Source organism: Crinia signifera, chromosome 5 (genome assembly GCF_055691185.1).
Source record: "Crinia signifera chromosome 5, ASM5569118v1, whole genome shotgun sequence".
In the NCBI taxonomy this organism is placed as follows: domain Eukaryota; kingdom Metazoa; phylum Chordata; class Amphibia; order Anura; family Myobatrachidae; genus Crinia; species Crinia signifera.
In genome coordinates, this window is record NC_139221.1 from 125,890,253 (window position 1) to 125,916,245 (window position 25,993).

Genomic DNA, 25,993 nt, shown 5'->3' on the forward strand with positions numbered 1-25,993 from the left:
ACCAGTGGACGGACAGATACCTATCTACATTTCAATGTATGTAAGTATCAGTATGCATGAGCTATGTATGAAATAAAGTTTTTCTTTACTGGTGCGTGTGTGTTTATTTAACTAGTTGTACTGTTGTTGAACTACCAGTTCCAGTGGGCTCTCTAATGCCCCGCATGCTGGGACTTGTGGTTCTCCAAGTCCCTGAATGTGGTGCAGGCTTGCTGAGACTCATGGTTCCACAACAATACATAGTTTTTTCTATTTTTTACACAATCATTATGCACAGGGGCACCGGAGATAGCGCCAGCCTTCAGCCTGGGCAGGTAAATTCTGGAAGTGTGGGGGGGGGGGGGGCTTCATTTGGAGGGTCCCCAATTCCCCAGGATCCCTGCCCAGGCTGACCGGTCAGGGAGTGAATACTTTGGGACTTGTATAAAAAGGCTGGTTGGGCCCGGTGCTGGCATTTGTAACACGGGGGACCCCTACTGGTTTTGTGCTCCAAATTGTGGGAACCAGGACTGGCCCTTGAGCCTGGTGCGGGTTTAAAAAATTGCAGGGGATCCCTATTTGGGTTCCCCAGGATTTTTTTTAAACCAGCGTGGCTGGGTATGACTGTGGGGGGACCCCATTTTTCTTAATTATTTATTTAATTTTTAGCTTTTTTTTTTTCACTGAAGCCTGCACGGATCTGACTGATCCATGCAGGCTAAAGCCAAATACACCTGGAAAATTAGTATTTCCCAGGCGTATTTTCGCTGCATTTTCCAGCCGTATCCTGCTAATTACTGGCCGTATATTGCATATGACTGGTTAGAAAATTAGGAATCACCATTCTACTGATGGCAATTCCTACTCTTATTCTTTCGATGGCGTATGCATTCGTAAATACGAATACAAAAGTTCCATGAATATGAATAGACGTATTTTCAGCATAGTAAATGCAGAAAATACGTATAGGCAGTCGTATTTGCATATGAATACGCCTATTTCAGACATATTCACGTTAGTAAAATTCCCCCCATACTGTAGGTTTTATTTAGTGAATGGTATGTATTTAATATCTTCAGAGCATTGATTACTTATCCCAGAGTTCTAAATACTTTTATTAGAAATACATTTCAATAGGGATAATTTTTGGTTAAAGATTTAGGGCCAGATGTATCAAGTTTCACAAAGTGATAAAGTGAAGAGTGATAAACAACCAGCCAATTAGCTCTTACCTGTTATTTTTCAAATCCAGCCTGTAACATGGCAGGTAGGAGCTGATTGGCTGGTTGTTTATCACTCTCCATTTTATCACTTTGTGAAGCTTGATAGATCTGCCCTTTAATGAGAACAGTGGATTATAGAAATAATATGTTAAATACAGTATATTATATGGTAGTTCCTTACAATGGGTTGCCATCATTATAGAAACATAGGTAGAGAGACAAAGATATTGCATTAAGTACTACATTTAGGGTCCTACAAGCCCACAAATGACCTTATGGAGGAAGAAGAATGTAGTGTGGAGTGCGCTAATCAGCAGCTGCTGACACAGAGTTGTCAAGCCCTAGAACAACAATATAGGAAAAAGAAGGGGATGTGCCAGCGCTGGCTGTACCAATGATAAGTCAAGACGGTTCTCAAAAAATTATACAAATTGAATACAATTAAAGACTATAATACACAATAAAATATCTATTAAATTAATGATAAAAGCTGAATCATGGAGCATATAGTCAATGTGCACAATTAAAGGTGATATCACAGGGAGATTTTGCGTGATTTTTCATGGAAAATTCCCATATGTAACGCCTGACAAATATTATATTACCATCCTGGTTGGTGTTACATCCAAGAACAGGTGACTCGGTAGTCCTAGGTATGCTCTATATTTCCAAGGGCTCAGGCTTCCCACTGGTATGGTCTTCCTCCTTAGCTGGAATTTTAGGAACAAAGCAAATTTTCCATAGATGAATCCAGGTGTTGGAGGAACGTGGGTGGGGGATGAACAGGTCACTGGTGGACTGGATGGCAGACTCAACTGGATGGGGTCAGCAGATATGAATAGGGCAGCTGAACGCGTTTCCCCGGATGTGCCTGCTCCTGAGGAAGCCGAAGGCACATCTGGGGAAACACCGGAGGCACATCCGGGGAAACGGTGAGAGTATTCTGCTGGTTCCTGGTTCCCCCCAGACCCTGTCTGAACAAGAGATAAGTGCTCTTTACCATCTTTAGCATTTTCTCTGTTGTCTCTTCTGCAGTGTATATCTGTGTGGAGTTATATTGTCTCTTTTGCCCATCTTCAGGTTATCATTCGCACTGCATAGGTTCTCTCTTTTTAATATCTTCTTTAATTGTTGCATTTATGGGTCTAGCGCTAAAAGGATTGTGTATATGTTTAGCATCTTCATGCATTGTTGCAGTAGTTTGTTACAGTAGTTTGGTAGGAAACCGTATCATTATCTCCTACTTCACTACCTTCCTGTATAGACCTGCTTAGGGGGATCAAATGCTTGTATATGTGCTTGTATATGTGTATGTTAAGACTGCTGGATGATTTCCTCCCATGGAGGACAGCGGTGCCATATTTTGTTTTGAGTCCCAGTTTTACGGGGTTAAGTTAGTTTTCCTCTTGTCTACTCTGGAGGTGTTGGGCACCTTGTCTTCCTGCAAGGCCTGGTGGCACCAAAGTTGGGTCAGACCTAATTTGCCCCTTCAAACGTGGCTATTATAGGTGTAGTCTTAGTTCTGCAGGTGCCAATCCAGCAACTGCTCCAGGTACCTTATTAGCCATAGTTCCCTGTTCTATCCCTATAGAACAGGGGTTAATCCTAACAGTTTGGAGGTAGAAGGAAAAAAAAAACTGTATATGCCTGTTGCATTATTCCAGGATTATAAATGTTTTGCATAATTTAACTTCTGATACAAGGATGGTTTAAAAAAAAAAAAAATCTAATTCTAAATCCGTCTCGGAAATCGGTTAGCTCTTTCTCCGTTAAGATTTCAGTATAATGGAATCGTATTTTTTTAAATAGAAAGGAGCCTTCCTATAGGAGTATAGACATATTTTATTTAGACTGAATCTACTGTCTAGGGACTTAACTAAAATATTCTTGTAGCAAGGGGTTGGTTTAGCTCATAGACAATGTCTAAGTCAACCAAAAAGGTTGATATTCACAAGGTTTGACATACACAAAAGGATGATATGGGAAAAGGTTAACACATGACACAAGGATGACATGAGTTTTTCCCTTTTTTAGTGTCAAGGTTGATGCCTGAACACTTGGACCCCAAATTACGGTACCTCTCCTGGCATCTGTGCTCATCTTTCTTCTCCTGCAGAGTAATCAGCCGGGGGAGGGTGACTGGCAGGGCTCCTTACATGGAACTGTAATCTGCAGGAGACGGGGGCCGTGGGTGGCATTGCCAGGCCACTGTTAATGGCCTTCCATCGGCTGCATATAGGGAGGGGTGTGGCCACCAGGCCTCTGCATATTACTTTCCCCAACTGCAGGATTGATGAGCAGTGTGGGTGGAACCACCAGGCTTCTACAATTTGACTTTCCCCAGGCTGTTGGGATGAAGTGGGGGGGGGGGAAGAGGCGAGGCACATTACTTTCCCCAGCTGAAGGAAGGGAAAGGGCGCGGCAGAATTTAATGCTGCAGTGTCCTGCAGGCTGTAGTGTCTGGGGGAGAGGGAGGGAGATTGTGGCGGTGTACAACAGTTCATTTGGAGACTGCACATTGCTGTTGGTGTGTGCTGTGGGCGGACGGAGGCGGAACCATTCCGTCTCTAATTTGAGCTCCCGGCCCACTTTAACCCATGTCCCAACCAGACTTTCTAGATGCTTCTTAAATTTCTTAGTTATTAGCAGTTCAGGAATACATTTCTGGGGAGACCCTCTATTATTCATACCTGCTCCAGATAAAGACCTTGGTATTTGAACCCGTTGTTCAGCATAAAGGATTCTTCATGGTAGCAAAAGTCAGTTTTATACCTGGCAATTAAATCTTTAAACTGTTTGGGAAGCTGACAGCAAAGCCCAACACCATTTTGTAAAGGAAACTTCTATAGTACAGTACTTGAGAATAATTCCAGCCAACTCCAGATTATGAATCTGTGTTTATATTTTAATGTTTTTTTATTTATTCATTGAATAACCTTGTCCATTCTGGCATGAATGAAATTAAGTGTGTGCCCTTGAATGCACTCTGGTATCATGCTGTTGTTCAACTATCTAAGGTATATTAGAATATAATAAACCTTAGACAGGTGTCAGGACACAGATGCTTATATACAGGTACAGTAGGTAGGAAGATTTATAATACCACCCTATCCTCTAGGGGTATATATTTATTTACTGTATAAAGCAAGTTTGGCCTTGGTGAAAATATAACAAAGTACAGATTTAGATCAGGTCAAATTACAATTTGTGGTACTTATAATGTGTAGAACAAGAAAAGGTGTGAATTTGGACTGATACCAATTGGGACCAACCAATTCACATTCCTGGCACTTGTCTTGAAAAAGTTCCCAACCATTGTGGGTACGAAACGCGTTGACATCAAACCAAGCTTCCAGATGTGTCTCCAAGGTCCCAGGAATTTCTCCTCAAGCCCACGGCACGGCTCACTGTCAGCCGCGATACCGGCTTCTACCTCACAGCTGCCGCTCACTGTCAGCCGCGATACCGGCTTCTACCTCACAGCCGCCGCTCATGGTCAGCCGCGATACCGGCTTCTACCTTACAGCCGCAGCTCACCATCAGCCGTGACACTGGCTTTTGCTGACTCCACAGCCGCCGCTTCCATCTATACCTGCCGGCTACACACTATCTTCAGCGGCGCAGGCTTGTTCCATCTTGCCCCGGCGGGTGAGGATAGACCTTTCACTACCAATCAGCTCGCTCCCCCGGAATACCATATTGGGGACGCCAGCAGCAGCGCTACAAGCGCAATCCATTCACTGCACATTGGAACGGTGAAACCCCGTCCCAGGAGTACACACCTGGAGATCCTGCATCAGGGTAGAGCTACAACTAAGTAACGCTCCCCGCCACCACAACCATCTATAGGTGAGAAACCTTAAAATTAAAACCATTTACTGTTTCTACTGATGAACTGCCTTTTCACCTAGTGCATGTCCCGTGTACATGCTAATTGGCAATAATAACATCTTTTGCGGGCAGGCTAACTGGGACTCATAAAGAAATAATTTAATATATATTCTGGACATACCACTATCCTGACTTGAGCAATTGTGCTATTGAAAAACCAATTAACCCTTGGAGACACACCTGTTCTTTGACAAATAAGTCTATATGTTTTTAAGATTTTTTTTAGGTGCTTCTTATAATTGTACTGTGTAATTATATATGCTTTTCTTTTTTATATTTCTATAAAAATTAACAAACTTTATAGAGCGTGTCAGTGTGATTTTTGGTCAACAAGCCGTTACTCAGAGTGTTTTTAATACCCAGCAGCGCAACCGTGTTAATACCCTCCCAATTTTCCTGTACTTACAATGTGGCCTATCACCAAGGTAATATTTTTTTTTTTTATTGAATAATGTATTTTGTTTTCCCATGATTATTAGCGATTAGTAGGATTGACAAATATAGTCATTACCAGTTAGTATTTGCCTAGATTTTTTTTAAAGTCCTGGATAGTAGCCAGTCATTTCTACAGTCTCTGGTTTTGCAAGCATTGGAACCAGTGATGAGAGTATGGCTTGGTCAATTTACCAGGATGTAAAAGAGTGAGCACTTTTGCTTTTTGAATCAGAGAGCTAGACCTGTCTCTTACTTATGCATTGCAGACGTCTTCAAATTATAGAGTGACAGTTTAGTAGGAGTACAGTGCCAGGTTATTCAACAAGATACACTTAGCACTGTATTGAAACAACAAGGTGGCCATACATTTATAGATCGATTGTCAGATTGGGCTGGTTGGAACAAAAACCTGGTAATATCTGAATGACAATTTTTGGCAGTTTTCCAGCATTTCAAAGCAAATGACTCATTCGCTCTCATCCATTTCCAGGATTTTGTTCCAACCAGCCCAATCTGACAATCAATCTGTAGATGTATGGCCAGCTTAAAAAAACTATTTTGTCAGGCTGACTAAAACCATATACAGTAGCAAATTACTTTACCTTAAATGTAATGTTGTAACAGTGAATACACATCCTACAAAAAATTAAAAATAAAGTCTTCTTCTACATATGTGTTCAAAGAAAAACAAATACAGACATTGCAAGAGAACAGGACTTATCCCTACACAAAGTCTGATTCTGAGTCATACACAAGCAGCTGTATTTGCGGGCAGACATGGTAGTCTTTTTATGCTAATTAAAGTATCCATTTAACTAATGGAAGGATTTGTCCATGTGATAGCAGAATTCAGCAATACCCATTCATTTTAGGATGACCAACCCCAATAGTCATCTTTAGTATCGGCAGTCAAACCAGCCCCACATGCTAAGTGCAAGAGGACCACAGAAACCCTATACACACCACTCATGCAATCACATACCCGGTAACACTCCCACAAGTCATGGTGATACTGCCCAGTTTACACCACAAAAATGCTCTAATTCACAGAAAGACAGATCTGGCAAAGTTGCCTTTAACTCTGCATTGGACCAGCATAAGTAAAAATGCGTAGAAGCTTATGTGCATTAGCAGTATACATAAATTCAATGTCTGCATCCATATGACTAATACCCCCTTTCACATCGTACTTCGGACCCAAGTTATTGCCGGGTTGGGGAGCAATCCAGGTTTAGTGTAAAAGCGCTGGACTCTGGTCCAACCTGGCTTAGCGATGTATTGTGATCTCCAATGTAAGATGCCTTCACAAACAATAAATCAGCTTACTGTATATGCATTATCTAAATACATTAAGATTTGACAACTAATTTTATAATAAGGGTATCCACGTCATAAAATAAATATTAAAAACACATTTACAAAATACAAAATCTTGTTTAGTAAAAGGAAAGTTTTACTTTATTTCATCCATAACTCTCAACATACTTACATAATGCATATGAGTGGGAGCAGCAACATTGTCAAGGTAATATGAAAGTATCCATAAACAGTAATACAATGGTTTCACACGAAGCACATATTGTCAAATTATTTTGGAGAACTTGGACAAAAAACAATTTACTTCTAAAATGTACACAATGTTTATTTTTAAATAAGCTGAAATCAGGGGCATCTAAGAAAACAGGACACCTTGGGGGAAATTTACTAAGGGAAATTTGTAAAAAATAGGTGTATTTGTATCCAGAAATACACTTATTTTTGACATTTACTATCCCGAAAATACGGCAAGTCGTATTCGTATTGATAGCACATCAATATGACTACGAATTGCCGTATTTTCAGGATAGTAAATGTAAAAAATAAGTGTATTTCTGGATATAAATACACCTATTTTTTACAAATTTCCCTTAGTAAATTTCCCCCCTTGTAACAAAACACACATTGATTTAAATGGAAATAGCTGATTAAAATTAAACTACTGAAGAAGGAACACTAGATAAAGCATACTCATTAAGTAAAATAGACAAATATTTGTCTTGACCATTTCAACATGTTTAATAAATCAAAGAAAAATAGTAAAGGCCAATGCAAGGTACACACACACAATTATAGTCAGAGCACATTAAAGGCTCACTCATGCGAATTCCATAGGTTAACCAAAACATGAATAGTTCATTAAAAAAAAATAGTTTTTACCATGGCATTCAAAAAGTTTAGAGACATGGTTGCTGCATTTTTATATTTGAAACAAGTGGTAATATGCACCAACATTAAAGTGGATTTAAAATTGCATATAAAATTCTTGTAGCCATAAGTAAGTGTTTTAATTCACGTAAGAAGTTCCTACAGTATAAACAAATGTATGATGTAATTAAGTAACCAAGTGTCTGATTCTTTGAAGTTTGGCCAATAGCAACCTGTTTTTAATACCTTATGCTACTTTATACTGTAACATAAGAGATTGACGAGGGATTTAAATGAAAAAAAAATGTAAAACCATGCCATATGTGCTTTAAATCATTTTACTGATATAGGAACTTCATTTAAAACCATTAAACAATGCAGCCCTATAGAAGTCCAAACTGACACTTAACATTACAAACAAAAAAAAATCTAAAAGGGAGGGTACATGGGGGATGATGAGTGGTGTTATTGTAAGGTTCTTTTATAAGAGGAGTTTTGAGTGACCACTTCAATAAGTTCAAAATATAGGGGATAGTCAATAGGATTTGGGTTTAACATTTAGGAGATGAGTCACAATAGGAATGTTGCACCCGAGGTAATTATCCAAAATGACATTAAGAACAATGGGTATTTACCAAAGTTCAATTTCAGTTATTTTTATCAATGAAAATCAATCTAAATCAATGTTGTGTTTCAGGGGATGTTACAAACACTTAATAACATACGTATAGCAATTTTTAAATTTAAGTAAATTTGATAATTTTAGTAAATGTGTTTTTGCCCAGTACCACATCAATTTAGATCAATTTCTTGCTATCTGAAATAAATAACAATTGATATAACAAATAACATGCAGAAAAGCATAGCCTATAGTTGTAGGGCAAATAATGGAATACATTAAAAGAGTTCTTAAAATTAAAAATTAAAATAAAAATATAGAAATGTGCGTGCATGTATGTATATATATATATATATATATATATATATATATATATATATATATATATATATATATATATATATATATATATATATATATATATATATATATATATATATATCTACAACAACAGAAGAAAAGGGCGCCCAATGGTGCAGTATCTTTGATGTTTTTATTTTACATAAAAATATTTAAAAGTGCTTAATTACCAGATATTTCATCTGCGGTGGGCTAAATTAACCACCTGGCAATACATAAATCCACACTGGCAAGCTGGATACAAATGGCGGGTATGCGACCCCCTGCTGTGCACTCACGGTTGCACAGCCGGCAACCGTGAGTGCACAGCAGGGGGTCGCATACCCGCCATTTGTATCCAGCTTGCCAGTGTGGATTTATGTATTGCCAGGTGGTTAATTTAGCCCACCGCAGATGAAATATCTGGTAATTAAGCACTTTTAAATATTTTTATGTAAAATAAAAACATCAAAGATACTGCACCATTGGGCGCCCTTTTCTTCTGTTGTTGTAGAGAAGTGTTGGTGATCTCCCCTTGGGAATTGGGAGCGAGGAAGAGGAGCGACGGTCCAGAATTTGAGGACACGTGCCTATAGACTGTGAACTGTGTAAAACAGCTCTGTTTGAGCAAAGGTGCCAGCGCACCTATTCCTGCTTTTTTCTGTGTGCAATATATATATATATATATATATATATATATATATATATATATATATATATATATATATATATATATATTTTTTTTTTTTTTCTATTTTTCTTTTTTATTCCATATCATTACCTACAACCCTGTATTCCACTGTGATAGAATGGCAACGACGTTACATGTTTTATTATGTTATATTTATGATATATACCATGTATGCAACCACAATTTCTTTATTCCAATAAACACAAATTGAAAAAAAATTCCAACAATAGTTACAAGATGCTGAGCTACTCACCGTAGAATCAATTGCTTGTAGTCCATTTGGGAATCAAGGAGGCTGAGATATGAGGGAGGGGTCCAGGAGTAGGAACTAAAATAATTAATGGACTGAAACCTATCCTCTCTTATAATACCCTCCCCTTCCCTTAGCTCTCCAGTTATCTGACCAGCAAAGCCAAAAGATAAAAATAGAGAATAAAGGCTTACCATAAAAATACATCATACAAAAAAGGGAGGAAATTCAGTGATTCCCAGATGGATTCAAAGGAATGGATTCTACAGTTAGTTACTTGGTATCTGGTTTCCTTTTGAATCCTAACTGGGAAGCACTGACATTGAGACTTCCCAAAGCAAGGTGGATTACGAACAGAAAATGCTTTAGGCATATATTAAGCTACAAATGTGTGGTGCCGATAAAATTTGGTAAATCCTGCTGGGAGCTTAACATGTTTATTTGGCTTAGCCCAAGACTCCCCCAGTACATCAGAAAAATAAATTAAGTAAACTTGAAAACCTGTTTTTTCTTTCTTTTAAATAACCCTGCAGAAGTGGATTCATCATAAGGGATGCAGTTTAAATCCCGGCGGTCGGGATCCCGGCGTTCAGAATCCCGACAGCCGATATCCCGACACTTTCTCCCTCCGTGGGTGTCCACGACACCCCTGGAGGGAGAATAAATTAGCGTGCCGAGCGCATCGAGCCCGCAAGGGGGGGCGATCCACATCCCCCCTTGTTGGGATTTCATACTGAATCCCATCATAAGGCTTTTCCTCCACAATCTATAAAGTCTGGCAAATTGTCTGGATAAGGCTGAACTATTGGCAGAATTATTCTTTCCTGTTCATCCTCAGAAAAAGTTCCTTCTGAATACTACCTTTCCCCCAAGACAAGCACTGTATGGGTACACTTTACTTACAAGCATCTGCACCAGCAGAGCCTAAAACTGCTTTCAAAGAAAAACAGACCCTGGGAAGTCTATCCACCTAAACATTTCTGCATTCATCGAGTTACTAACTAAGGAAACAGAGATGTTGGAACATGCTGCAGAGGTAGAGAGACTGATGCACTAAAATTAGCCCAACTACTAACATTATTATTATTTACAGTTTCTTATATAGCCCAGCATATTCTGTTGCGCTTTAAAATTGGAAACAACAGTGATTAAACAAACTGGGTAGATACAAACAGACACGGAGGTGGGAGGGCCCTGCTCGCAAGCTTACAATAACATCTTGTATGTACTTAGCCAGATCCGTTATGAACTAAGCCACAACCTTTGCAAATGCCGTTAACACTTTCTCTCACAATCTCCATACAGGGCTGCCTCTAATATCCAGGTAAGCACCATTTTCACCATTTTCAGTTTCTTCACTGTGCCATCCAACATTACTGAAATAGTAAGCTGTGGCACCGGTGACAGCTGAACCCTCTGGCTCAAATAGAGGGAAAGTGAGTACCGCCATTTCTCATAATACCAGCTTCTCCAGGCTTGATCCCATAAGATTTACGTTGTACCCCCCCCCCCCAAAAAAAAAAAAAAATTATGTATTCTCTAAGTGCCTGCTCCTGCCTTGCACTAAAACAAATAAGGGAAGGGAAGGGGAAGTTGCAGTTAATTGTTTAGTGCCTACTCCACAGCCCCTCCCACATCTCAGAATCAGTGATTTCCAGATACAGTAGGGTGAAAGAGAAAATTATCTTTATGCTGAAAATCATTATGTGCTGGAGTCTACTTTTCAATTACTTTCAAATATTGATTAACAGAAACCAGTAAATATACTCTATTATACTGTATATGGGAAGTTGTATAACCATATATTCAAGACTAAACACTCTTAGGGGGGTATTCAATGTTGGGTCACGGCTGTCCCGACAGCCGTGACCCTGTCCAGTTCTCGGTCTGCTCGACTGAGAATTTGCATGCAGGATTCAATGTCCCGCCTGCCGCAGGTTGTGAAGGGGGCGTGGCCATGAGCTGCGGCAGGGAGCTCGTCAATTTCCAGCCGTTCTCAACAGAACGAGCCCGACTGCTTGTGAAGCTGGGCTTGTTCTGTCCAGATCCCCTTTTCAATGCTGCTGAGGAAGACTGCATTGAATAGGGCCCTGCAGCTATCTCCCCCCCGTTGGGAATGGCTGTGGGAGGATTGAATATCCCCTTTAGGATACAAGAATTGAAAAGTTGAAACAAATAAAAAGGTCAAGAAAAAAATATGTGGAGTGATGTAACATAGCATCACAACTTTTACATTACTAGAGTGTGTGTTAAAAGCAATTATTTTGCTTGCTTGACATGGATAAATATGGAAAGAAAAACTGGCTTTTACATATTTTTAAATGTTTAAGATTCATGTACACAGGTTGCTTATTGCTGCACAATCTGTAATGAAGTTAAGGAAAAAAACACGTTTCTTACCTTTTCCATTTACTGCTAATGCTGATGTTGCGGTAATGGTCAATGGAAGCGGAATCTGAGGTACTAGCGAGGGTGGTCTTGGTCTGGTTCCCATTCGAGCCCTTTCTGCACCAGGTCCCAGTAAAGCACCCACTGGTTTTTCAGCAGTCACCTCAGGTGCAACAGAATCCTGCTCCTGTTCAATATGATTTAACTTTTCTCCAGTTTCACTCTGAAATCCGTCTACTGAACTCCTGTTTTTCATTGGACTTTTAGGAACAAGTATTTTAATACCCGATCTAGAAAGGTCCATATTTTTCCTGACTGGAATTATTTGGGAAGGACTTTTGCGCAATTTTGGACTAGCAGAAAGTGGTGTATTTTTTAATTCACTGTCTTTATTAAAAGTCAATGATTTTGGAGAGATTTTTGAAAAAGAACTATTAGTTGACCGGGAGATTTGTTTTCTGGCATTATTGGGAGATGTCCTGTTTGATTTTGCTATTGTGTTGTTGTCTTTTGGCTTTTCATTGTGCATTCTGTTGAATTCATGAATATATTCTTCACAGTTTACTAAGTGTTGTTCTGGTTCCCAGGTATCATCACCACTGTCATATCCTTTCCAATGCACCAGATATTCAATTTTACCTTTTTTATTTTTCCTTTTGTCAACTATTCTTTCTACCTGGAAAGGAAAAAAATAAAAAATTAGACACCCAAAAATGTAGGCTCAACATAAAGATGCAACTCAATTTAACAATAATACAGCCAGTTAAATAAACGCTTACCTACCTAAAAAAGTTATTTTTCCAGGGTAAATATTAACTTGAAAGATACTACAGGTTGAGTATCCCGTCCCCGAATAATTCTGAAAACCATACATTCCAGAAAGTGAAAAAAAAAATACTTTTTTTTGCTAAAAAGTCACTGGAGACATTTGTAACAGCCCTACTGAGGACATGATATGTACAGTAACTGGCACTATATATGTACAAGAAAATGATTGCTTGCCATTCAAATTCAATATCTGAGATAGTACACAAATTTAGTTTCATGTTTTGAAACCTTGTTTTTTGAACTACTAACATATATTTGTGTGCATTTCATGTGTTTGATGTATTTATACAGCATAAATGCAAGATACTTCAAAATACATCATTGAAATATTAAAATATTCCGAAATACAGAATAATCCGTTATCCAAAATTCTCTTGGTCCCGAGCATTTTGGATACAGGATACTCAACCGGTATTATGAATATATGTTTTTATATAAATGATTTTTGAAATAAAAGAGGAAAGAGAATGGTCTAAACAATAAAATTGCCAATTTAAAATTACAACCTTATCAAAGCAGCTTATTTTTAACTTTCAAAAGGTGCCACATTTTTTGCAGCACTGTACAGGTAATATACAAATAAGAAACAGACATAGGTCCCAATTCCAACCTGATCACTCCTGTGCAAATTCGCACAGCGGTCAATTATCAATACACGTGTATGCGTATAGACTGGAATGCGCGTGCGTCGCGCATGCTAAAAAACATGACCTGATACTTTTAAAAAAAATAAATAAATCGCTAGCTATTTGCAAAGTGATTGACATGAAGCTGGCGTCTAAGGTGGTAACCAGCCATTTAGTTGGAATGCTTTAAAAAAATGCAGGAGTGCCAGAAAAAAATGTTAGGTGCGACTATGAAAACACAGGTGTGTCCAAGCATTTTAGGGAAGCGTGTGTAACGTCAGCTCCGGCCACGATCAGCCTGTATTCATCTCAGCCATCAGGTAAGTCCCTAGCTACATTGAGCTTGCAAAGAGTGGTGACCAGTGGAAAACCTAACTAATAGAATTTGACATAATCGCTTGGCAGCGAAGTCTTTACTAGCAGAAAACATCAATTCGCCCAGCAGTGATTAGATCTGAATCTGGCCCATAGTTCAATAAATGTAGAATAGGTGGACATATCTTTGCAACAAAAAGCAGTAATAAACGGACACTAGAGACCACACAGACAAGGTGCATTGGATGAGTACATCACCATATCATGGCAGGTACACAGAGCGTAGTGGAACACTTTAGCACTCAATCAGGTTGTACCCAGTGAGGAGCAAGCACACTCAGATATTCTGAAAGGGACTAGGAGAAACTGAGCAAAGGAAATAAAGTTTGCATAAGGGATAAACATAAGGATGGAGTCTTCTGCTTTTTTGAAAAAGCCACCCTGAGAGCTGTGAAACACAAAAGTAAGGAGGTGAGACTGGGGACCACGACTATTGATGTCTCCCTATCCAACTACCGACGACAGCCACACACCCATTGGGAAATATTATCGGCTCTGCCAAGCCATACAGCAGCATACAAAGAGTGATTCACCAGCGGGTTAGTGTAGGAGTCCAGCACACGGGCAACCAAGTGTGATCTTTGGTTACTCCCTGCACAACGGAACTCTGTGTGACCGCAGCTACACACCCTTGAAGCCAGGAAAGCAGCTATATTATAGCAGCTACACATCCAATAAGCCGAGAAAATCTCTCAATTTACAATTTCACAGAGCGGTGTAGGCTTTAGCCAGAAGCTACCATCTGGGACAATGGAAATCTCGAGTAGGATGAATGAAGCTGAAATCAGAGTTTGGTATGTGCTAACTACTAAGAGCTGCCTGTGTATGAGAAAAATTAACAGTGCCTTTCTGTGATAACCTTGATTAGAATAATCCATCCATATACAAATAAAGTTTTTTTTTATTTCTATAAACACTACACACTGCTCATCATTATTTCAGAGTACATGACGAATTACCTCTGGTGAGCTGCCTATTTAAGCAGCTATTGAGTGTGGACGTTACTTTACACAGGTCATTGTGTTATAAATGTGTTGAATTTAAATTGGGTGTTATGTATTATTAAGCACCACATAGAAGTGTTCTTTTCCTCTTATTCTGTGTGTGCCTAGTACAGGAAATCTTACCTTTGAAGACTTTTTTTTTTTTTTTGAGTAACTTAATAAATACTTATGGTTTCTGTTATTTAGTGCAAAGTATTTGGGGGACTACTGGACATCAAATAAAAGTGAAACAGTGTCCAGTGATGTAGGTTAAGTATACTCCTTTAAGATGTATCTTCACACATCTTGCCTCAATATGCCACGCAGCGGGAGACTCCTGGCATGAGTGAGCTTACAGATGCAGTGCAATTCAGTTAGTATTGGGCATATTTTTTAACAAAAATGTGTCGTCTTTGCATTGCTGTGTGCAAAAGATGCACAAGTAGACTCTCCTAATTAAAATAATGTGTGGTGTGCCTTTAAACTATGAGGAAGTTCCCCATAATTAAATTAATTATGAGGAACTTCCATTCTGTGCATCACCATTCAAGGAGGCATGTATGAGATTAATAGTTGGAGGAAATGCTGATCCTTGAATCGTCATGTTGGAGGATTCCAGGATGCCTACAAAAAGCTGACTATCAATTCAGAAGTACAGGAATACTATTTTATGACCCAAAGTTGGGCTATTATCATGTATTGTGGGACCACTTGAGCAGAAAAGTGGATATGAAGTAGCAAAGGTCAATCAATCATTGACAACAGTAGAAGATCTCGACAGAGATACATTACTGAAGCCGAAAGAAAAACGATGCAATGATAATGACGACTTCAGATGGTCCTTCATAACTAATTTTTCATCTCAACACAAAGAGATGAAGAGAATAATTGGTAAACATTGGAATATTTTAAAAAAAGATCCAGTTATAGGCAAAGAGATTCCTGACAATCCTAAGTGTGTCTTTAGAAGAGCACCTAATCTCAAAACCAAACTAGTAAAAAGCCTACATCCAATTTCCCCGAAAAAATCATCTATTACCTCGGTGGGCTTTTATAGATGCGGGGCCTGTATTGGCTGTAAAAATGTGAAAAATACTTTTGGCTCAAAGATCACAGAAATAATGATTAATGGTAAAAAACATACAATCAGGGATTTCTTAACATGCCATTCCTGTAATGTTATCTATGCGATTGAGTGCACATGTTCTAAATTCTATATTGGAAAAACAAGCAGAGCCTTCAAAATTAGAATGGGTGAACATGTGCGTAACATCAAAAAAGGCTTAGAAGTGCATGCACTCTCGTCTCATTTTAAATCAGTCCATAACTGTGATGTTAGTGGCATAAAAAACTTTTATATACTAAAAAAAGTAGAACAAAACAGGAGGGGGGGAGATTTGAGCTCAAAGTTAGCAAAAAACGAAATGTCAATGATTTTTAACTTCAACACTTTGCTACCAGAAGGTCTTAACCCCTTCACGACATTTGACGTACATGTACGTCATGGTCGGGAAGTACTTCCCGACATTTGACGTACATGTACGTCATGGCTTCTAACTGTCACTGCGTCTAGAGACGCAGTGACAGTTAGGTGATGTCTGCTGTCCCTGACAGCAGACATCCCCCCTCGTCGCCCAGGGGGGGCAGGGGTGCCCCCCCCCGGTCGGCGATCGCTGTGATTGGCTGTTCAAATCTGAACAGCCAATCTCAGCGTTTCCTGTGTTACCGGCGGCTAAGCCGCTCGGTAACACAGGGATCGGCGGTGATCGGTGCTGGCACCGATCACCACCGATCCGCAGCTCTCCCTCCCACCCGCCCGGCAGCCGCTCTAGCCCTCCCTCCTACCCGCCCGGCAGCTGCGCTCACTCCGGCAGCAGCTCCCCCTACCTCGCTGGCTCGCTCCCTGTCACTGTCATCAAGGAGCAGCAGCAGCGCTCCCCCCCAGCTCAAACCCCCCCCCGCATGTAAAAAACTTCAAAAGGAATAAAATGAAATCATATATATATATATATACACATATATATATATATGTATATGTGTATATATATGTATATGTATATGTGTATATATATATATATATATATATATATATATGTATATATATATATATATGTATATATATATATATATATATATATATATGTATATATATGTATATATATATATATATATGTATATATATGTATATGTATATGTATGTATGTATATATATATATATATGTATATATATATACACATATATATATATGTATATATATATATATATATATATATACACATATATATATATATATATATATATATATATATATATATATATATATATATATATATATATATATATATATATATATATATATATATATATATATATATATATAGACAGATAGATATTCCAGACATATGACGTATATATACGTCATGGTCGGGAGGTACTTCCCGACCGTTGACGTATATATACGTCATGGCTTTGAACTGTCACCGCGTCTATAGACGCGGTGACAGTTTGGAGATGTCTGCTGTCCCTGACAGCAGACATCCCCCCCTCGCCGCCGATCGCTGCGATTGGCTGTTCAAATGTGAACAGCCAATTGCAGCGTTTTCTGTGTTACCGGCGGCTAAGTCGCTCGGTAACACAGTGATCGGTGGTGATCGGTGCTGTTAAGTACAGCACCGATCACCACCGATCGCCAGCCCCCCCCCTCCCACCCGGCAGCCCCCCCTCCCTCCCACCCGGTAGCCGAAGCGCCAGCACCCCTCCCACCCCCCACCAGTCGCAGCGCCAGCCCCCCTCCCCCACCATTCATTCCACCACCAAATATCACTCCTTCCCTTCTGAGTCCTGCCATGCACCCAACTGGTATTTTTTGGTCACATATGAGGCATTGCCGTACTCGGGAGAAATTGGGGCACAGATTTTGGGGTGCTTTGTCTCCTTCATTCCTTGTGAAAATGAAAACTTTTGAGCCAGATCTGCATTTTTGTGTAAAAAAATTTAATTTTTTACACAAAAATGCAGTACTGGCTCAAAATTTTTCGTTTTCACAAGGAATGAAGGAGACAAAGCACCCCAAAATCTGTGCCCCAATTTCTCCCGAGTACGGCAATGCCTCATATGTGACCAAAAAATACCAGTTGGGTGCATGGCAGGACTCAGAAGGGAAGGAGTGATTTTTGGTGGTGGAATGAATGGTGGGTGCTATGTCGCATTAGCAAGACCCCTGAAGCACCCATACAGTGGAACCCCCCCACAAGTGACCCCATTTTGCAAACTACACCCTTTAGGGAATTCATCAAGGGGTATAGTGTACATTTCAAACCCCCAGGGGTTTCACCAATTTTGATACAACTGAGCTGTGAAAATGAAAAATTAAATTTTTACATTTTCACAGCCCAGTTGTATCAAAATTGGTGAAACCCCTGGGGGTTTGAAATGTACACTATACCCCTAGATGAATTCCCTGAGGGGTGTACTTTGCAAAATGGGGTGACTTGTGGGGGGGGGTTCCACTGTATTGGTGCAACATAGCACCCACCATTCATTCCACCAAAATCTGTGCTCCAAAATCCAAAAATCACTCCTTCCCTTCTGAGTCCTGCCATGCGCCCAACTGGTATTTTTTGGTCACATGTGAGGCATTGCCGTACTCGGGAGAAATTGGGGCACAGATTTTGGGGTGCTTTGTCTCCTTCATTCCTTGTGAAAATGAAAAATTTTGAGCCAGAACTGCATGTTTGTGTAAAAAAATGTAATTTTCCATTTTCACATCCCAGTTGTACCAAAATTGGTGAAACCCCTGGGGGTTTGAAATGTACACTATACCCCTAGATGAATTCCCTGAGGGGTGTAGATTGCAAAATGGGGTCACTTGTGGGGGGGTTCCACTGTATTGGTGCTTTGGGAGTCTTGCTAATGCAACATAGCACCCACCATTCATTCCACCAAAATCTGTGCTGCAAAATCCAAAAAACACTCCTTCCCTTCTGAGTCCTGCCATGCACCCAACTGGTATTTTTTGGTCACATGTGAGGCATTGCCGTACTCGGGAGAAATTGGGGCACAGATTTTGGGGTGCTTTGCTTCATTCCTTGTGAAAATGAAAAATTTTGAGCCAGAACTGCATGTTTGTGTAAAAAAATGTAATTTTCCATTTTCACATCCCAGTTGTACCAAAATTGGTGAAACCCCTGGGGGTTTGAAATGTACACTATACCCCTAGATGAATTCCCTGAGGGGTGTAGATTGCAAAATGGGGTCACTTGTGGGGGGGTTCCACTGTATTGGTGCTTTGGGAGTCTTGCTAATGCAACATAGCACCCACCATTCATTCCACCAAAATCTGTGCTGCAAAATCCAAAAAACACTCCTTCCCTTCTGAGTCCTGCCATGCACCCAACTGGTATTTTTTGGTCACATGTGAGGCATTGCCGTACTCGGGAGAAATTGGGGCACAGATTTTGGGGTGCTTTGTCTCCTTCATTCCTTGTGAAAATGAAAAATTTTGAGCCAGAACTGCATGTTTGTGTAAAAAAATGTAATTTTCCATTTTCACATCCCAGTTGTACCAAAATTGGTGAAACCCCTGGGGGTTTGAAATGTACACTATACCCCTAGATGAATTCCCTGAGGGGTGTAGATTGCAAAATGGGGTGACTTGTGGGGGGGGTTCCACTGTATTGGTGCAACATAGCACCCACCATTCATTCCACCAAAATCTGTGCTGCAAAATCCAAAAAACACTCCTTCCCTTCTGAGTCCTGCCATGCACCCAACTGGTATTTTTTGGTCACATGTGAGGCATTGCCGTACTCGGGAGAAATTGGGGCACAGATTTTGGGGTGCTTTGTCTCCTTCATTCCTTGTGAAAATGAAAAATTTTGAGCCAGAACTGCATGTTTGTGTAAAAAAATGTAATTTTCCATTTTCACATCCCAGTTGTACCAAAATTGGTGAAACCCCTGGGGGTTTGAAATGTACACTATACCCCTAGATGAATTCCCTGAGGGGTGTAGATTGCAAAATGGGGTGACTTGTGGGGGAGGTTCCTAACTTTTAGCACTTATGGTGCCTAGAAACCTACATGGTGCCTAAAAAAAAATCTCATAAAAAGGAGGCTCCAAAATCAAGTAGGTGCTCCTTCTATTATGAAGCCTGTGGTTTGGTCAACGTGCACACTAGGGCCACATATAGGATATTTTTGAAAACAAAAGAATTGGGGGAATCAATTTTTAGTCACATTTCTCTAGTAAAATCTACTGTATTCGTTAGAAAAATGTATTAAAATTGAAACTCTGCAAAAAAAAAGAAATTTTGAAATTTCACCTACACTTTGTTTTAATTCCTGTGAAACACCTAAAGGGTTAACAAACTTCCAAAATGCTGTTTTGAATACTGTGAGGGGTGCAGTTTTTGAAATGGCATCATTTATGGGGGTGTCTCACATACAAGTCCCTCAAAGTCACATCAGAACTGAACTGGTCCCTAAAAAAATCAGTGTTTGAAATTTTCTTGAAAATTTGAGAATTTGCTATTCATATTGTAAGCCTCCTAGTGTCCAAAAAAATGAAAAGGAAGTTGAAATAATGATGGCAACATAAAGTAGACATATGGTCTATGTTAGTTATTAACTATTTTGAGTGGTATGATTATTTGTCTCACAAGCAGAAAATTTAACATTTTGCAAATCGCTAAATTTTCCATTTTTTCACGACATTTTGGTATTTTTCACAAAAAAACACAGACTGTATCGACCCAAATTTACCACTAATTTGAAGTACAATGTGTCACGAAAAAACAATCTCAAAATCACTGGGATAAGTAAAAGCAAAAAAAAGTTATCCCCACTTAAGTGAGACATGTCAGATTTGAAAAAAAGGGCTCTGTCATGAAGGCACAAACTGGCTCTGTCATGAAGGGGTTAATAAAGACTTCGAGCTCAAATGGTTCATGTAAACCCCAATCCACTCTTCGCACATATTTATGCTTTATACATCTTTTTCCAATTAAATTGTATATTATATAAAGCACTTTTTAACCACTTTTAACTACTTTTATCATGATTTTTATATGATATGTTTTTAGCAAATTTTAACATATTACTAATACCTCCCCCTGTTTTTCATTTTTTTGCATTTGCACTTTATATGATAATTGGAATCATACGACAACATGCGGGACTTTAAAATCTACAATACAGCTTTAAAAACAAGCTGACACGCAAAAACGGCACTTGGAACGCACAAATACACCTTGCAGCCGAACTTCCGGTGTCTGGAACGCAAGACGGAACCGGAAGTCAGCGAGTTGAACCGCAAAACGTCACTTCCGGTATCGCGTCTACGAGAACCCGGAAGTAGCGGTAATTTTACCGCGAGTATGAACAAAAGAAGACATGGATTGCGCTGATGGACTACAAAGTTTATGTGGGAAATGTATTATGTTAGCAAGTAGGATGATTCCATGTCTGGCATTAGGATTAATGCATAGGGGTTTAAATAGAGGTCTGGTTACTTGGTCTCCATATGCCTTGAAAAAGAAACAGTGTGTTTCGAAACGCGTTGGCCATTGGAGAGCACAGCCTGGTGGGACTGGAACCTGGGAGACTATCGGGGACGCCTGGGACCCTCCACATTTGTAATAACACCTTATTGTCTGCATCTTCGTGTGTGGACCACACAAACTGGTGAGAGTCCCTCCTGCTGTTTTTACTTGTATAATTTTTATTGAATAAAACTGTATTGCACCATCCAGTTTTTTTCTTATCCTTATGGGTCAAGAGTCAAGCTTGATGCCTCGGTGACGTGACCGGCCCCTTACAAAACGCTACTGTCTACATCATAGTAGACATAAAGAAAGGGTACGAGTCAAATCCTAAAACAAATCCTGTGGATTTTTATTTTTTCCTAAAATTGTGTATAACTGTAATGCACTATTGTATTCCTTTTCTCTTTATTTTGGGTATACCATTTGAGAGAAAAAGGATCCTATTGGTACCAGCGCTAAGGGGATAAATTGGTAAACTCTTTTTTTCACTATTGTCTTTTGTCTGGTGAGGGAAGGTGACCCTCATTTTCCTATATATCCCTCAGCGAAGGTACAGCGCAAAAGGTCACACCCAAATATTTGCTTTTACTGTGTACCTCTGGTGAGCTGCCTATTTAAGCAGCTATTGAGTGTGGACGTTACTTTACACAGGTCATTGTGTTATAAATGTGTTGAATTTAAATTGGGTGTTATGTATTATTAAGCACCACATAGAAGTGTTCTTTTCCTCTTATTCTGTGTGTGCCTAGTACAGGAAATCTTACCTTTGAAGACTTTTTTTTTTTTTTTGAGTAACTTAATAAATACTTATGGTTTCTGTTATTTAGTGCAAAGTATTTGGGGGACTACTGGACATCAAATAAAAGTGAAACAGTGTCCAGTGATGTAGGTTAAGTATACTCCTTTAAGATGTATCTTCACACATCTTGCCTCAATATGCCACGCAGCGGGAGACTCCTGGCATGAGTGAGCTTACAGATGCAGTGCAATTCAGTTAGTATTGGGCATATTTTTTAACAAAAATGTGTCGTCTTTGCATTGCTGTGTGCAAAAGATGCACAAGTAGACTCTCCTAATTAAAATAATGTGTGGTGTGCCTTTAAACTATGAGGAAGTTCCCCATAATTAAATTAATTATGAGGAACTTCCATTCTGTGCATCACCATTCAAGGAGGCATGTATGAGATTAATAGTTGGAGGAAATGCTGATCCTTGAATCGTCATGTTGGAGGATTCCAGGATGCCTACAAAAAGCTGACTATCAATTCAGAAGTACAGGAATACTATTTTATGACCCAAAGTTGGGCTATTATCATGTATTGTGGGACCACTTGAGCAGAGACATCTTGACATGGCATATCATATGTTTGTAAATGTGTGTAACTAAGAAATCTGGATTGTATTTTGGTAGCCCATTGCATATTGCTGGGAAGATTTTATCATTGAGCTTCTTAACCCCTTCATGACAGAGCCAGTTTGTGCCTTCATGACAGAGCCCTTTTTTTCAAATCTGACATGTCTCACTTAAGTGGGGATAACTTTTTTTTGCTTTTACTTATCCCAGTGATTTTGAGATTGTTTTCTCGTGACACATTGTACTTCAAGTTAGTGGTAAATTTTCGTCGATACAGTCTGTGTTTTTTTGTGAAAAATACCAAAATATCGTGAAAAAATGGAAAATTTAGCAATTTGCAAAATGTTAAATTTTCTGCTTGTGAGACAAATAATCATACCACTCAAAATAGTTAATAACTAACATAGACCATATGTCTACTTTATGTTTCCATCATTATTTCAACTTCCTTTTCATTTTTTTGGACACTAGGAGGCTTACAATATGAATAGCAAATTCTCAAATTTTCATGAAAATTTCAAACACTGATTTTTTTAGGGACCAGTTCAGTTCTGATGTGACTTTGAGGGACTTGTATGTGAGACACCCCCATAAATGATGCCATTTCAAAAACTGCACCCCTCACAGTATTCAAAACAGCATTTTGGAAGTTTGTTAACCCTTTAGGTGTTTCACAGGAATTAAAACAAAGTGTAGGTGAAATTTCAAAATTTCTTTTTTTTTGCAGAGTTTCAATTTTAATACATTTTTCTAACGAATACAGTAGATTTTACTAGAGAAATGTGACTAAAAATTGATTCCCCCAATTCTTTTGTTTTCAAAAATATCCTATATGTGGCCCTAGTGTGCACGTTGACCAAACCACAGGCTTCATAATAGAAGGAGCACCTACTTGATTTTGGAGCCTCCTTTTTATGAGATTTTTTTTTAGGCACCATGTAGGTTTCTAGGCACCATAAGTGCTAAAAGTTAGGAACCTCCCCCACAAGTCACCCCATTTTGCAATCTACACCCCTCAGGGAATTCATCTAGGGGTATAGTGTACATTTCAAACCCCCAGGGGTTTCACCAATTTTGGGACAACTGGGATGTGAAAATGGAAAATTACATTTTTTTACACAAACATGCAGTTCTGGCTCAAAAATTTTCATTTTCACAAGGAATGAAGGAGACAAAGCACCCCAAAATCTGTGCCCCAATTTCTCCCGAGTACGGCAATGCCTCACATGTGACCAAAAAATACCAGTTGGGTGCATGGCAGGACTTAGAAGGGAAGGAGTGATTTTTGGATTTTGCAGCTCAGATTCTGGTGGAATTTTGGTGGGTGCTATGTCGCATTAGCAAGACCCCCCAAGCAGCAATACAGTGGAACCCCCCCACAAGTCACCCCATTTTGCAAACTACACCCCTCAGGGAATTCATCTAGGGGTATAGTGTACATTTCAAACCCCCAGGGGTTTCACCAATTTTGGTACAACTGGGATGTGAAAATGGAAAATTACATTTTTTTACACAAACATGCAGTTCTGGCTCAAAATTTTTCATTTTCACAAGAAATGAAGGAGACAAAGCACCCCAAAATCTGTGCCCCAATTTCTCCCGAGTACGGCAATGCCTCACATGTGACCAAAAAATACCAGTTGGGTGCATGGCAGGACTCAGAAGGGAAGGAGTGATTTTTAGATTTTGCAGCAAAGATTTTGGTGGAATGAATGGTGGGTGCTATGTTGCATTAGCAAGACTCCCAAAGCACCAATACAGTGGAACCCCCCCACAAGTCACCCCATTTTGCAAAGTACACCCCTCAGGGAATTCATCTAGGGGTATAGTGTACATTTCAAACCCCCAGGGGTTTCACCAATTTTGGTACAACTGGGATGTGAAAATGGAAAATTACATTTTTTTACACAAACATGCAGTTCTGGCTCAAAATTTTTCATTTTCACAAGGAATGAAGGAGACAAAGCACCCCAAAATCTGTGCCCCAATTTCTCCCGAGTACGGCAATGCCTCACATGTGACCAAAAAATACCAGTTGGGTGCATGGCAGGACTTAGAAGGGAAGGAGTGATTTTTGGATTTTGCAGCTCAGATTCTGGTGGAATTTTGGTGGGTGCTATGTCGCATTAGCAAGACCCCCCAAGCACCAATACAGTGGAACCCCCCCACAAGTGACCCCATTTTGCAAACTACACCCCTCAGGGAATTCATCTAGGGGTATAGTGTACATTTCAAACCCCCAGGGGTTTCACCAATTTTGGGACAACTGGGATGTGAAAATGGAAAATTACATTTTTTTACACAAACATGCAGTTCTGGCTCAACAATTTTCATTTTCACAAGGAATGAAGGAGACAAAGCACCCCAAAATCTGTGCCCCAATTTCTCCCGAGTACGGCAATGCCTCACATGTGACCAAAAAATACCAGTTGGGTGCATGGCAGGACTTAGAAGGGAAGGAGTGATTTTTGGATTTTGCAGCTCAGATTCTGGTGGAATTTTGGTGGGTGCTATGTCGCATTAGCAAGACCCCCCAAGCAGCAATACAGTGGAACCCCCCCACAAGTCACCCCATTTTGCAAACTACACCCCTCAGGGAATTCATCTAGGGGTATAGTGTACATTTCAAACCCCCAGGGGTTTCACCAATTTTGGTACAACTGGGATGTGAAAATGGAAAATTACATTTTTTTACACAAACATGCAGTTCTGGCTCAAAATTTTTCATTTTCACAAGGAATGAAGGAGACAAAGCACCCCAAAATCTGTGCCCCAATTTCTCCCGAGTACGGCAATGCCTCACATGTGACCAAAAAATACCAGTTGGGTGCATGGCAGGACTTAGAAGGGAAGGAGTGATTTTTGGATTTTGCAGCTCAGATTCTGGTGGAATTTTGGTGGGTGCTATGTCGCATTAGCAAGACCCCCCAAGCACCAATACAGTGGAACCCCCCCACAAGTGACCCCATTTTGCAAACTACACCCCTCAGGGAATTCATCTAGGGGTATAGTGTACATTTCAAACCCCCAGGGGTTTCACCAATTTTGATACAAGTGGGCAGTGAAAATGGAAAATTACATTTTTTTACACAAACATGCAGTTCTGGCTCAAAATTTTTCATTTTCACAAGGAATGAAGGAGACAAAGCACCCCAAAATCTGTGCCCCCATTTCTCCAGAGTACGGCAATGCCTCACATGTGACCAAAAAATACCAGTTGGGTGCATGGCAGGACTCAGAAGGGAAGGAGTGATTTTTGGATTTTGGAGCACAGATTTTGGTGG

General features: G+C 39.7%; 1 protein-coding gene across 1 annotated transcript in view; it reads right to left on the bottom strand.

Moving 5' to 3' along the window:
• CDYL (chromodomain Y like) overlaps positions 1 to 25,993 on the bottom strand; it is a 143,222-nt gene that overhangs the window by 47,156 nt on the left and 70,073 nt on the right. The window contains exon 2 of the mRNA XM_083188003.1: positions 12,012 to 12,675. Within this exon, the coding sequence (XP_083044129.1) occupies positions 12,012 to 12,675 (664 nt within the window). The remainder of the gene's footprint in view (positions 1 to 12,011; positions 12,676 to 25,993) is intronic.